The sequence below is a fragment of the Megalobrama amblycephala genome, linkage group LG13, assembly GCF_018812025.1.
Source record: "Megalobrama amblycephala isolate DHTTF-2021 linkage group LG13, ASM1881202v1, whole genome shotgun sequence".
Lineage (NCBI taxonomy): Eukaryota > Metazoa > Chordata > Actinopteri > Cypriniformes > Xenocyprididae > Megalobrama > Megalobrama amblycephala.
The window spans coordinates 36,271,798-36,285,727 of NC_063056.1; the positions used below are offsets into that span (position 1 = coordinate 36,271,798).

Sequence of the window (13,930 nt, forward strand, 5' to 3'; positions counted from 1 at the left end):
GCGTATGCAAGCCCCGCCCCATATGAAGGCGTCATATACTAATATGGTCACTATGTCCTTATATGCAGTGCGGTGGGTGGAGCTCCAGTAACCACGGCTGTTTAGTGTCACTTTCACCGAATTCTTAACTACGGTTCTCAGAGATGAATCGGACAGCTGGCGGGTGAAACGCACTGAATCTCCTCTTGTAAACAACCTACAAGTTTTGACGGATTATTTAGGAACTTTCTTGGTACAAAGAATTGTGTCATACGGAAAGAACCTTTAGCGTTTATTCATTTTAATTTTATTTACACGTTTTTGCAACAATAACATTTCGCGTGCGGTCTTGTTTAGACGAAGATTACGATTAGGTATCGTGTCAGTATTATTACTGGAACACGCTCTTTTCTTTTATAGTTTCCGTTAATAATAATAATAATACATAATACATACAGTGTATCTCTCATTAAACTCCACACGTGGGATTTCGAGAAGATCGTGAAGTTTCAAGCACGGATGGTCCTCTCGTGACGCGACACTCGGACATTCTCGCGCAAAACTGACAGTATTCGGAGCGACTGAAACTTGAACATGTTTTGGGGATTTCTCACGCAATAATTATGCCACCTTCTCTTTTTCTTTGTAAATATTCCAAGACCTGTCCTGAGTAGAGAAGTAAATTTCACTCTATCAAAGTTTTTGTCGCAGAAAGAGGTGGTTGGAAGCGCCGCGCGCCTCGTCCAGATCTCCTCAAGCGTCATTCAGGATCGTTTGAACTCTCCTCCCAGCTTGAAAGGAGTCACATTGTATCGGTCGTTACCACAGACAGTGTTGCGGGATAGCATGGCAATGGTAGTAAATCAGTGGCAAGAGAACATTTCGGCTGATCCCGGGTCCCAGCTGCAAATGTGCAGTCAGGAGCCCGGCGGGACACCGGGAACTCCCTCAGGTTCAACCCCGGGCAACGACGCGCTCTCCGGGGACAAAATTCCCAATGTGGACTGCATGGTTTGCGGGGACAAGTCCAGCGGCAAACACTACGGCCAGTTTACATGCGAGGGGTGCAAGAGCTTCTTCAAACGCTCGGTGAGACGGAACCTGAGTTACACCTGCCGGGGGAACCGCGACTGTCCCATTGACCAGCACCATAGGAACCAGTGCCAGTATTGCCGGCTGAAGAAGTGTTTGAAAGTCGGTATGAGGAGAGAGGGTAAGATCTGACAGTGTTTAACTGCTCCATGCAATTGACAAATACAAATTTAAAAGCTGTAGTACTAGGACAAACCTGATCCGAAACACACTGTAAAACATTTTTACAGATTTACCACTAGACTTGAAAAAATATTTTTAAGTTAAAGTTCATTACACTTTTTCAACTTAAGAAATTTTATTTGAAGCTGAAAACTGATCAAAACTCACTTAAATGTTGCATAAATTACAAAAATAGGTGATATTGCTCTTAAACGTAAAACTAAAGGTTTCACCTTGTTTGAGGACTAAGTTCCTCAAAGAACTTGTTATTCTACAGCAAAATATCTACTGGTGCTTTAAGGACCCAAAAACCATATTATAATCTGAATAACCATGTGACATCAAAAACGATTTAATCTCAAAAGAACAAAATAGCATCTCAAGAAAAGGTTCTTCATAAGAATGATGAACATAAGACCCATGAATGTTTATTTAATGAAGAATTTACCAGTGATGGATAGATTTGTTTTCTTTTTTTCAGCACTGTGTTTAAAAGCTCATTACAGCAACAATTTATTTTAATATATAGTTTCTTTGTTTGAAAATATAATTCAGACTAATCTTGAATATTTGCTCATTTAATTGCGCAAATAACATTTAACAGCAAGAGAAAAAAATAATAATTTTTACAAATCAAACAACAAATTTCCTTGTTTGCAGACTAAGATTAGACATTTGGAGTCTAAATAGTCATTTGTGGCATAATCAGTTTGCAAAGTCATCCTCAGAAATTGTCCATTTCAAATGTAGATTAAAATACTAGTGTTATTTTTATAATTGCGGTGAATTCATCAACTCTGCAGATGACTGTGAAAACTCAGCAAAGTTCCTAATTGGTTTAGGTTATGAAAATCACTGCAGGGAAAATTCATCTAGTCATTGCTTTAGGCTGAAAGAACATTCAGTCTCCTGATCCTGTAGTCTGTTGACCTTTGATGTGAATATGAGCTATCTGTGTATTACAAGACAACTTCAATGATGAATATGGGTCCAGAATTATTCTGTAGCCTCTGTTATAATATTGCATTTCTGTCAAAGTTGACACTAACCATCTCAAACACCTCAACTCAGTCATTATTGTATTGGCTCTTTCATGGATTTTCCAATTAGTTTCCCTTAGTTGCCTGTTGAGTTTTTAATGCATAGAGGAGACCGGGGCTAGTTGTCTCAAAGTAAAGTTGTCATAAGAGTCAAAATTGTTTTCAACATTTATATAATGTATTAATTATTATTTGTTTAACGTAATTGTTTTGTCTCTCGTAATTGTTTTACTGTGTAACGTTAATGAACAGCCTATGATAGCCGATTCCATTGTGACAACTTACCCCATATACTGTGATGAATCTATTTGAAACTAAAATGTAAAAGCATTGCAATCATTTAGAATGACAGGGTAGAAACTGTTAAAACATCAGCCGCCTTAACAGTTAAGACATGTTAAGACATTGGTTTGCTTTACCTGTCTGTCTGCATGCATTCACTTAAATCAATAATATGCATTTTTGTCCTCACTCTTTAGGCCCATCAGGTTGCACTGAAAAAAATGGTGTGGTTGTAGAAAAACTGAAATGGTATTTTCTTGTACTCCAATAATCTTTGTTTTATTTACAACTTCGAAAGATACTTTAGTGTGTGTTGCATTTGTACAGACAAAATAGATATAGACAGGAACACATGCAGCCTCGCTTCTTCTTTTCATTCATAAATGATATCTCCTCTGAATTATGCAATTCAGTCACTCACCAAGAGAAGCACCATGTACTTAGCCATTACAGTTACTCTGCAGTCATAACACAATTTGAGCCAAACAAACAAAACGCTCGGCTCTTATACTTTGGTCCTTGTGCATGAGGTTTATGATTAACATTCACATATCTATATGACATGTAGTGAACAATATCTTGTAGCACTTCTTACAGATTACAGGTTCAAATTAGATCTTTGAGGCGCTCAACAGTCTTTGATAAATACATATGTAGATAAAATGAATTAACTATATAGATATGATATATTCTTGGTTTGTGGTACAATTTAGTGTCGTGCCTGGGATTCTCAACATTGTATTTTACATAAAAACGCCTTAGCAGTTCAGATTCTGTAATTCACAGAGCTAGCTTTTTTTGTATTGGTTGGCTCCTGGTCATTCCAGGTTGATGTAATCCTGCTAATAATTTGTCTCTCACAAGTTCACTAGTTCATGTAATCTGTGAGTGTGATATAGATAAACAGATTTGGTATGCTGTCCATGATACAGAAGATCAAGCACAGGACTTGAGCTCTAACGCTACGTTCACACTGCAGGTGAATGTGGTCCAAATCCGACTGCTCATATGTGACTCAGATCTGTTTTTGTCATGATAGTGTGAACAGCACAAACCACATGGAATCTGATCTTTTCGATTCTGATTTGAGCCACTTCCATATGTGGTCCTAAATCCGATACAGGTCTGATTTTTTCAATGCAACCTCAGTCAAATCGGAATTCATGCGACTTTTACATCACTCTAGATTGACATTTGATGTCAATCTAGAGTGATGTAGAGTTGCGAAAGGTATCAAGTATTACAGTGACAGTTCTATATACAAGCAAAGCATTATAAATGTTTAAAATCTCTGCTCTCTTTTCTCGCATCCTCGTCTTTATTTATATTGCCTGCGCTAAATTCGCTGGCATCCACAGCAGATTACGCAATAAATAAATGTGTAATCGCTTACTTTAAAGGGATAGTTCACCGAAAAAGGAAAATTTGATGTTTATCTGCTTACCCCTAGCGCATCCAAGATGTAGGTGACTTTTTTTCTTCAGTAGAACACAAATGATGATTTTTAACTGCAACCGTTGCAGTCTGTCAGTCAAATAATGGGAGTGAATGGGAACTCGATCAATAAGAGTCGAAAAAACATGCACAGACAAATCCAAATTAAACCCTGTGGCTCGTGACGATACATTGATGTCCTAAGACACGAAACGATCAGATTGTGTGAGAAACTGAACAGTATTTATATCATTTTTTACCTCTAATACACCACTATGTCCAACTGCGTTCAGCACTCGCTTAGTGAGGTCTGATCGCGCTCTGACAACGGCAGTGATGTCTCACACTCATTGAAGTATAATCGCGAGACATCACTGCCGTTGTAGTGGTGTATTAGAGGTAAAAAAATGATATAAATACTGTTCGGTTTCTCGCACAAACCGATCGTTTCGTGTCTTAGGACATCAATGTGTCGTCACGAGCCGCAGGGTTTAATTTGGATTTGTCTGTGCATGTTTTTTCAACTCTTATTGATCGAGTTCCCATTCACTCCCATTATTTGACTGACAGACTGCAATGGTTGCAGTTAAAAATCATCATTTGTGTTCTACTGAAGAAACAAAGTCAACTACATCTTGAATGCACTTGGGGTAAGCAGATAAACATCAGATTTTCATTTTTGGGTGAACTATCCCTTTAATGTCCTCCGTGTTTATGACAGTGTGCTGTGTGGTGTCTTTTTATCGTTCTTTTGCGTGTGCGAGTCAGTTCAGGGCCATGATCTGTTCACACTGGAATCTGATATTGGCTACATTTAAAGGCAGGAACACACCAAGCCGACGGCGACGAACTAGTGGCGACGAAAACAGACTGCAGGGTTGGCTCACATCGGTAGCGTCTGGGTCCAAAGTAGCACGTCCGTTCTGCGCCTGCGTACGATGAAATGACTTTTCGTACCAGCAGGTGGCAGTAGCTGAACAGCCAATCAGAATGATCAGATGGCCGGTCGGACTGACAAGCTCTGACGCTGACTCAACATGTAAAATTGGACGGAAAAAACTTCAGCCGACGTTGCGAAACACACTGAGAAAACAGTCGGACAACGAACAAAAACTGCCCGACGGCCGACTGTCGGCTTGGTGTGTTCCTGCCTTAAAACAACAATGTGAACAGCTATACAAAAAAATCTTGAGCACTAAGGCTCGCAGTGTGAACGTAGCCTAAGATACAATACCTCCCTGTAGTACTTAAAGAAAGATTATTAGAATTAAAGAGTTAGTTCACCCAAAAATGACAACATGAGGGTGAGTAATTATTGATTGAATTTTTATTTTTGGGTGAACTAACCCTTTAATGCATAGATAAGTTAACAGATTGTATAAGTGAATAAAGATGGAGTTGGGAAGCATGAATGAAGAGTTGTAAGTGAGGTAAATATGAAAATATGATTGACAGGATAAGATGAACAAGTTAGTCTCAACATACGTTTAGAACTTTTTAATCACCCTTTTCAAAAAGTACATGGTTCTGGTATCAGACAGATAATGCCTTTGATAGTATAGATCACTGATGGCCTTGAAACTCTTGAACTTTTGTTATGGATGAGGTCATATGCATTTCGTTCTAAGGTTCTTTGTTTTCCGCAGCACTCAGAAATCCCACTCTCTCCTCCTACGAGTTCATCACATGCGTTTGGTAATGACTGGGGCAGAATCACGCTGCTGTTTCCACTGAGACCCTCACATACGCATGTAGTTTTAGTGATTTCAGACAACAGATTGTGACCTTCTCTGTTAAAAATAGATGGCAGCCTGATTCCACATGAGAACCTTCTGGGGGTGTTCTGTAGAAACTTCAAAGAACCCAGAAGAGCATCAATTATGATGTGAAATATCTGTCATTATGTACTCACCTTCAGGTTGTTCCAAACCCATATGCTGCCATGTTTTCTGAGCTCCACAAATGAAAATTTCTGAAAAACCTTCCTGCAGGTTTTTTCCCCCATAAGGAAATTGGTTTGGAGCATTAATGTTTTACCTAGCACCAACACATAGATCTGAAGGACCCGCAACTCAAGACCTGAAGGATTCATCTAGTGCTTTCATGTCTTAAACTCAGAGATGATCTTCCTCCTAGCACTCCTCTTCTTCGATCGCTCTACCTGTTTTTACACCTTACGGCTGCTCTTGACATGACTGACATTCCAGCCTGACAAAGGGCGCCTCTGATTGAAAGAAAGCAGCTTGATTGCCTTGTCAGTTCCACAGGCTTCTGCAAGTACGTGCATCTGCTGGAATGTTCCTTGTGCAAGGCCGTGACCTTTGTCAAAGCTAGAAAACCACCACGGACTTAAGAAAGTCTGATGTTCACATGCAGAAGGTCTAGCATACTAAATCTCATAGACTTACATTGAATGAGGAACTTGAGCTACATCTACACTCTAAAAAATGCTGGGTTAAAAACAACCCAAGTTGGGTTGAAAATGGACAAACTCAGCGTACCCAGCAACCTGCAGGGTAGTTTTATTTAACTGTTGTTTAAAAATTACTGTATTGTTTGCATAAAATTAACCCAAAATATGTTGGAAATTTACATTTATTAATATGTTTAATAAATGAACATATAGTAAATGAACCATACAGTAATTTTTAAACAATAGCTGGGTTAAATAAAACTGCCCAGCACGTTGGGCAAACATTTAACCCAACCGCTGGGTTTGTCCATTTTCAATCCAACCTGGGTTGTTTTTAACCCAGCATTTTTTAGTGTAGAGACCAGAATATAGACAGAGGCTTGGGCTCTTTTGACTTGGACCAATACAAAGCAAGGTTATTTTAATTAAAACTAAAACCTTAAAAAAATGTAGTGTGTAATGTAGCTGTTTGTGAAAAATGTCTGCAAAAGTTTTAAATATCAAAGTGCATGACAAATAAAGTTATTGTGTCCTAAAAGAAAGAATCGATTCTTAACTCCTGAAACGAGTCGGCAGCAATTCCAGTCTCACTTCCTGTTACATAGTTTTGTACCAAATTTGCATAAAGTTAGCCTATGGTCTTCATCGGCTGCCCGTAAACAATGTTTACTTTGACCCGCCCTCAAACACTGTAGTTGTAGCTGAGACTAGACTTGATGTGTAGTCAAAAAGACGCTGTTTTCTGCGCTACGATTCCACTTTGCACTTTAAAAGGACTCTGGCACTGGAATTGATACTGTAATGACGCCATCGTATCACTGTGTATCAAGCGCAGAAGCATACAGTGCTGAAATCCATATATGGTAATGGGCATTTAGTTTCCGACACACTCTGTAAGCAGTTGACCAATCACAACTAACTGGGCCATCTGGCCAATCAGAGCAGAGTAGGCTCTCAGAAAGGAGGGGTTCAGAGAGACTGAATCCTTTATTGAACCGTTTCAGACACTGTGAGAAAAGAGGTGATGTGCAATGTATATTATGAGAAAATAAAGTGTTTTTTTGACCTCGGATGCATGTAAACTTATTGTAAGAGACCTCCAAAACAAAATTAGGAACGTTTAAAGTAGCATAATAAGGGCACTTAAAAAAAAAAAATCTAATAAAACTGACAAAAACACAACACAATTAAAAACATAACTGAAATTAAAACTAAAATAACCTAAATAACCTAGTAACTACCCAGAAATTGCATGCAGAATAGCCTGGGATGTGAAAATGTCACATTTGTAATAGGATTGGATGTTGGCAGCATGCATGCAGATGCGGTTAACAGCGCATGTCCGACATGTGCTGCTGTTGCCGAGCTTCTCGGGAAACGTGCTGAAACTGTGACTTCATCCCATGACCTGTAAGTCACTCACTTCCCATGTGCAGGGTGAAATATAGGTCAATGGAAAGTAAACATTAATAATAGACAGGATCATAGCAAAGTCCAAATGTGACGGCTCTCTGTGGGGTTTGGGTAAATATCACCCTGCCACCTGGTCGATTGGCTAATCCTGCTGTTCAACTCATTTGAACAGGTGACCTCCGACAGAGGAGACTGTGATTTGCTGTGTAACATAATGCATTGTGATTCTTCAAATGCAGCAGTGACAAAAAGTCTAAGATGCCTAGATTTTTTCTTTCTTTCCCTTTGAAGAGATTTAAACAGTTTTAGGATTTTAAAAAAAGTGTAAAACAAGGAAATGTTATGATGTTTAAGATTTTGCACTATAGCCAACTCAAAAAACGGGTGCATAAAAATGTTTTAACTCTATTGGTATGCTGATAATCAGTGTTGTTATTGTTAACTAAAACTCTAAAAAAACTGTTCATTGATTAAAATAAAGCTGAATTGAAATTATATAAAAATATTAGATGAAAAACTTTTAAAAGTAAACAATGATACTTCCACTTTACCTTCACATAACTTTAAAAAAAACTAAACAAATTTACACAGTAAAATGCCACTGGAAACAGTAATATACCGTAAAAACAATGCATTATTATTTGTCGTTTTTGAGAAAATAACCTATAGGCTACTTTCTCGAAAATGACAAATATTACCCATAATTACTCAGAAAGTACTAAAATTACTAAAACTAAAAAAATGAAATAAAAAATACATTGAAGCTAGAAGTATTTTAAAAATCAAGAACTAATAAACAAAAAACTTTGTTACACTTTATTTTAAGGTGACATATTTACATTGTACTTACTCAAATAAGTACTAAGTAATATTAATTAACTACATGTACTTCCTATAGAGTTACGGTTAGGGTTTGTTACTTGTAATTATGCATAATTTACTGTTATTACTAGAGTAAGTACGTGGACTAACATGTAACTACCTCACCTTAAAATAAAGTGTTACCAAAAACCTAATGAAGCATAGAAATACAAAAATAAAAGCTAATTCAAAATATTAATAAACAGTATAATAAAATATAAATAATACTAAACTTACACTGTTGATAAAAAAATTACTGAAATGTAAGTTTAAGAATGCTGTAAAAATTGTACATTGTACTTTTTCAGACTTTTCGGTTTGTATATTCTATCACAGCATGCTTCTCTGTTTTACTTGTTCAAGTGTGACTTGCTCCTAATTCAAAATAATTCATGCAATGGATTTGCACACCTGAATAATGTTAAATGTTTGTGCAGAAATGTGGTCAAACACCTCAATGTCACACATTTTTGCTCAGCAAATATTGCACACCTGCCCCCGCCCTCCTCGTCTTGTGGCATGCCGGAGCTCCATCACAACCAGTTTTGAGGAGAGAACGACAAACAGTGAGAGAAAGCAAACGAAGAACTAGAAAGTCCAGCTTCTGTAACTTTTGACCTCTGAGTGTGAGTGGTGTTAATCCCATGACACACGTGAAGAACGTTCACGATTTTGATTTTTTTAGAGCCATAAGAATGCAGTTCAACTGTGGCTCTCACTAAATGTACGCTGCTGGAGTGCCTGAGATTGCTTTTTTGTAGTTTTCCTGTTTTATGCAGAGAGAGAATTAATGTGAGAAAAGGGTCCATTTTAAATTCCCAAACCTCCAAAATTCCCTGTCCTCCAATTTTTTTTTCTGAACTAACAGGTAGTCCTGTCCTCAAACCCAATGTTCTTATGTCAAATTCAGTCTGGCCGCTCAAACAAACTGATTGCAATTCATTTTGGTGCCACTAGTGGTGCAGAAATGACCTACCTCACCTTTAGCGTAACATGCCAGTGTTTGACTTTTATCTGAACTGGAATTGACAAAGAAATTTTAATTATGCTTCAGATACTATATTTAGTAAGATATTTTTTTGAAAGACATTAACATGTTTATTATTAAGCAAGGATGCGTTAAATTGATCAAAAATGACTAAAAACAATTACTTTATGAAAAATTGATAACTTTACTTAAAGCCCGTATAATGCATTATAAAATTATTTTTAATGCATTAATTATGCCTTGTAATGCAGCTTATAATGCATTGTATGGCCTCATGAATAATTAATGTGTATATAATACTTATCTATTCATTGAACACACCTTTAGAAAGTATAATGCATTGAAACACATGACAAAAACAATTTCAGAATTTGTAAATATTATAATGCATTTTAACTTTGGTTACAATTATTTATTATAAGATATAATGCATTATAACATACATTATGAATACCTTTATAATGCATTAGACATAGAATTCTTCATCAAAGAATCCTGAAAAAAAAAAAAATCAAATGGTAATCATAATGGTATCATGGTTTCCACAAAAATATTGAATAACACCGATAGAATAAAACAATGTTTCTTTAGTAGCAAATCAGCATATTAGAATGATTTCTGAAGGAATATATTATATTTAAAATATATTAAAACAGAAATGTTTTTTTTACTGTAATAATCAAATAAATGCAGAATTGATGAGCATAACAGACTTATTTCAAAAACATTAAAACAATCTAACCGACCCTTTAACTTTTCATAGTATAGGTGTAGAATTTCCTTAAGAGAGCTGTACTATTGTTTGTCCACAAATGACACATAAAACATCCTTTTTACTCTGTAGCTGTGTAAGACAAGAAGCAGGACATTCTTTCTGTCATTCAGTTGTAAATTATACACATTATTGAAGCATTCATTAGGTAGCTGTAGTTTCCATAACAAAAGTATCTGAATCCCCACTTTCTTTTCCTTCCTTCCTAAAGGAATCTCTGATTGTATTTCATATCATAATGAGAGCATTGTTTGTACCTGTTCCTTCCTTTCAATGTCTATTATGATACATATAAGTTATACTATATAAAAATAACTTTAATTTTACAATTATTTTTACTTATATGCTATGACCCCTTTAAAGGCATTTCAAAATATATCATCAGAACATATACTTTCCTCAAATGATTATAATAAAGCTATAATAATACATCCAGGTCCAGATCTGTCATTTATGAGAAACAACTAAGATAAAGTTGATACTTACATGAAACTCTATAATGTCTAAGAAACCTCTGAGCAATACCATTTTCCTCTGGGTTTTTGTCACTCTCTCTCTCTTTTTCATTCTGTGTTCATTTCATGCTCCCTCTGGTTTATAGTAAATGGAGTTATTGGGCAGACAGCAGGATAGTTAAACAGGTGTTTCCCAAATGGGCACTGAGCTGCGTCGTTGCAGGAATGGCCTCTGTTTTGCCCTTCGCCTCTGGCTGAACCATTTGTTTGAGGAAGTGTGAAAAACCTCATTTCAACCATAGTGTTCGCTTACTCATTACTCATTGATGGATGGCAAAGGGGTCGGCATCTCTCTGATGGGTTTCACAGATGCTATGACTGCAGTCACTTAGACATTAGAAAGCAGAAAGAGATTTGGCTTGATCCATTCTGGTGAATGGATCTGGTCGTGTTTGCAAGTAAACACATTAATATCCGCTTCTAATGGCTCTTTGCTTTTTATTTTCTCTTCCTCAGCTGTCCAAAGGGGTCGTATGTCCAACTCGCAGTCCAGTCCAGGGCAGTACCTGAGCAATGGGAGTGACCCATACAACGGGCAGCCGTACCTTTCGGGCTTCATCTCTCTGCTTCTACGGGCCGAGCCGTACCCCACCTCACGCTATGGAGCCCAGTGTATGCAATCCAACAACCTAATGGGCATCGAGAACATCTGTGAATTGGCTGCCCGTTTGCTCTTCAGTGCCGTGGAGTGGGCGAAGAACATCCCTTTCTTTCCTGACCTACAGCTCATGGACCAGGTAAAGCAAATATCTTAGCATATTCAAGCTTGGTTCATTTCTATATTATATACACATTAGTGCTGTCAATCGATTAAACAAATTAATTAATTATTCACACATTTTTATAGAATTAATTGAGATTAACATTAGAGTTTTTAGTATATTTTTATAAGGTAATAATTTCACATTTAATCTCCAAATTAATGTAGAAACAACAAAGACAGTATATGTTAAATATTTGATCTAACAGGTAGGAAATATACAGAAATTGAAATTATCAAACACTTCACAGTCTTCACTGCACAAGTTATAAATTAAATATAGATTAATCCATATTAAAGCTACAAAAGCTATGCAGTCAAGGGCAGTGAGTGATTTGCTCTTTGTGTTTTGTTCTTTGATTAACATTAATGGCAGACAGCAGCAGGGTTTTTAGGCTGCTGTCACTTTAAGATCTGATGCACATGATGCAGATCTGACACACATTTGATGTCCTTACAAGTCTTTACGGTAATTAAAGGTTTTATTTGACTCATTTAAGACTGTGCTTATGAGGATACTGGACAAAGTGGCCATTTTGGCATATATTTATATATTTTTGTCCGTTCAAGCGCGAAAGAGAACACAATGTGACGCTGTCTGAACTGAAGCGGCTTTCTGTGCGCATGAGTCGTGTGTGTCTGTCACACAGACAGGAGATTCAGACAGCACACCAGTACAGATTTAAGTTTTTTTAAACTGAAAAAATTAATCGCATGCGTTAACAACTTAATTTTGACAGCCCTAATATATAGCAACATGTATTTAAAAAACTAAATAATCGATAATTACTATAATTTTTCCACAAATGTAATATGTAATAATTTTCATTTTAAATTGGACTTGAATTGCAAATATAATTGGATTATATTTTATCATTTCTATATTTATGTATTTTTTCTGCATAGTATTATCTCATATTTTATTTTTAATGACTTTACACAAGAAATGCATACATTTTGTATTCATGTATATTATACTTTAAAGTTTCTTTTTAGAATTTTTCTTAATTAAAAAAGACCACCTGTTGCAGTCTCTCACACGTGTGCCACATTTTTGTTTGTAGGTTGCGCTCTTACGCATGTCGTGGAGTGAGCTGTTTGTTCTAAATGCTGCTCAGTGCTCCATGCCGCTGCATGTTGCACCCCTGCTGGCCGCTGCTGGTCTACATGCCTCTCCCATGTCAGCCGAGCGGGTGGTGGCCTTCATGGACCACATACGTGTCTTCCAAGAGCAGGTGGAGAAACTAAAAGCCCTTCAGGTGGACACAGCTGAGTACTCCTGCCTAAAGTCCATCGTACTCTTCACCTCTGGTAAGAATAACTAACCTTAAGACTACTTGTTTTGATTAGTATTTACAGTTTTTCAATTATGAGTCCATTTAGGAGCACCGAGTTAACGTTAATAATACCATTTAAAAAACATCTTGACTGTTATGTTGATCTATTTATGTCTAATTGCCACTATTTGGAGTTTTTTTTGTGAGGCTTTCAATTGTGTTTGTTGGCAAATAAATGAAATAAATGCGTTACACAAAACATTAAAAACAAAAAAGTGCCAAACGCTTTGGCACAGAGCTTAAGATTCTGAGATGTCTTGCCCACTGGTTTAGATTATTTCTGATTCCTTGCTCTACCTGTCAGAAACCCTTTTCCAGCCCAGACCTACACTTTTCCAAATGGATGACTGAACCCACCGCTCTTGATTCGTTTTTTTATCACTCAATCCTTCACGCTTCCATCTATTATTGAAACCAGGCAAGCAGCCCCCCGCCCCAACTCAACTTCCACCAACATGGCTGAATTATGCATGCTGAGTTGCGGAAAAAGGGATTCGCTTCAGTCTGGCTGTGACCTACATAACCTCTGTAGCCCACGGCATCAATGTGATCCATCCTGCAATTCCAGCCAAAGCCCCCTCCACCCCCTGCCGAGACCCGCCGGCATGAGCTAACAGGGACAGACAAACTCTTGTGGCCCGTAACCTCAGCCCAAACCTCCTATCACCTCACATCACCCAACAGGCCTCTAATGTCAGCCAGTTGCCCCGATTGCCTGACGCGGTGCGGTGGCAGCTCCCAGCGTGTGTTCACACTGTGAAACACAAAGAGAGAGGGGGATGCCTTTGCCGTGCAACGGCAGTGTAAGGGGGACTGGCACAGAAGCACGCAAGACTTGTCAGCACTGACATTACGCCAGGGACTGACACATCAGTGCCCCCC

The 13,930-nt window shown here is 37.6% G+C and overlaps 1 protein-coding gene across 1 annotated transcript in view; it reads left to right on the plus strand.

Moving 5' to 3' along the window:
• nr2f5 (nuclear receptor subfamily 2, group F, member 5) overlaps nucleotides 1-13,930 on the plus strand; it is an 18,373-nt gene continuing 4,443 nt past the window's right edge. Inside the window, exons 1-3 of the mRNA XM_048153047.1 lie at nucleotides 1-1,192; nucleotides 11,408-11,688; nucleotides 12,776-13,022. Coding sequence (XP_048009004.1) covers nucleotides 826-1,192; nucleotides 11,408-11,688; nucleotides 12,776-13,022 — 895 coding nt within the window. The 5' untranslated portion in view covers nucleotides 1-825. The remainder of the gene's footprint in view (nucleotides 1,193-11,407; nucleotides 11,689-12,775; nucleotides 13,023-13,930) is intronic.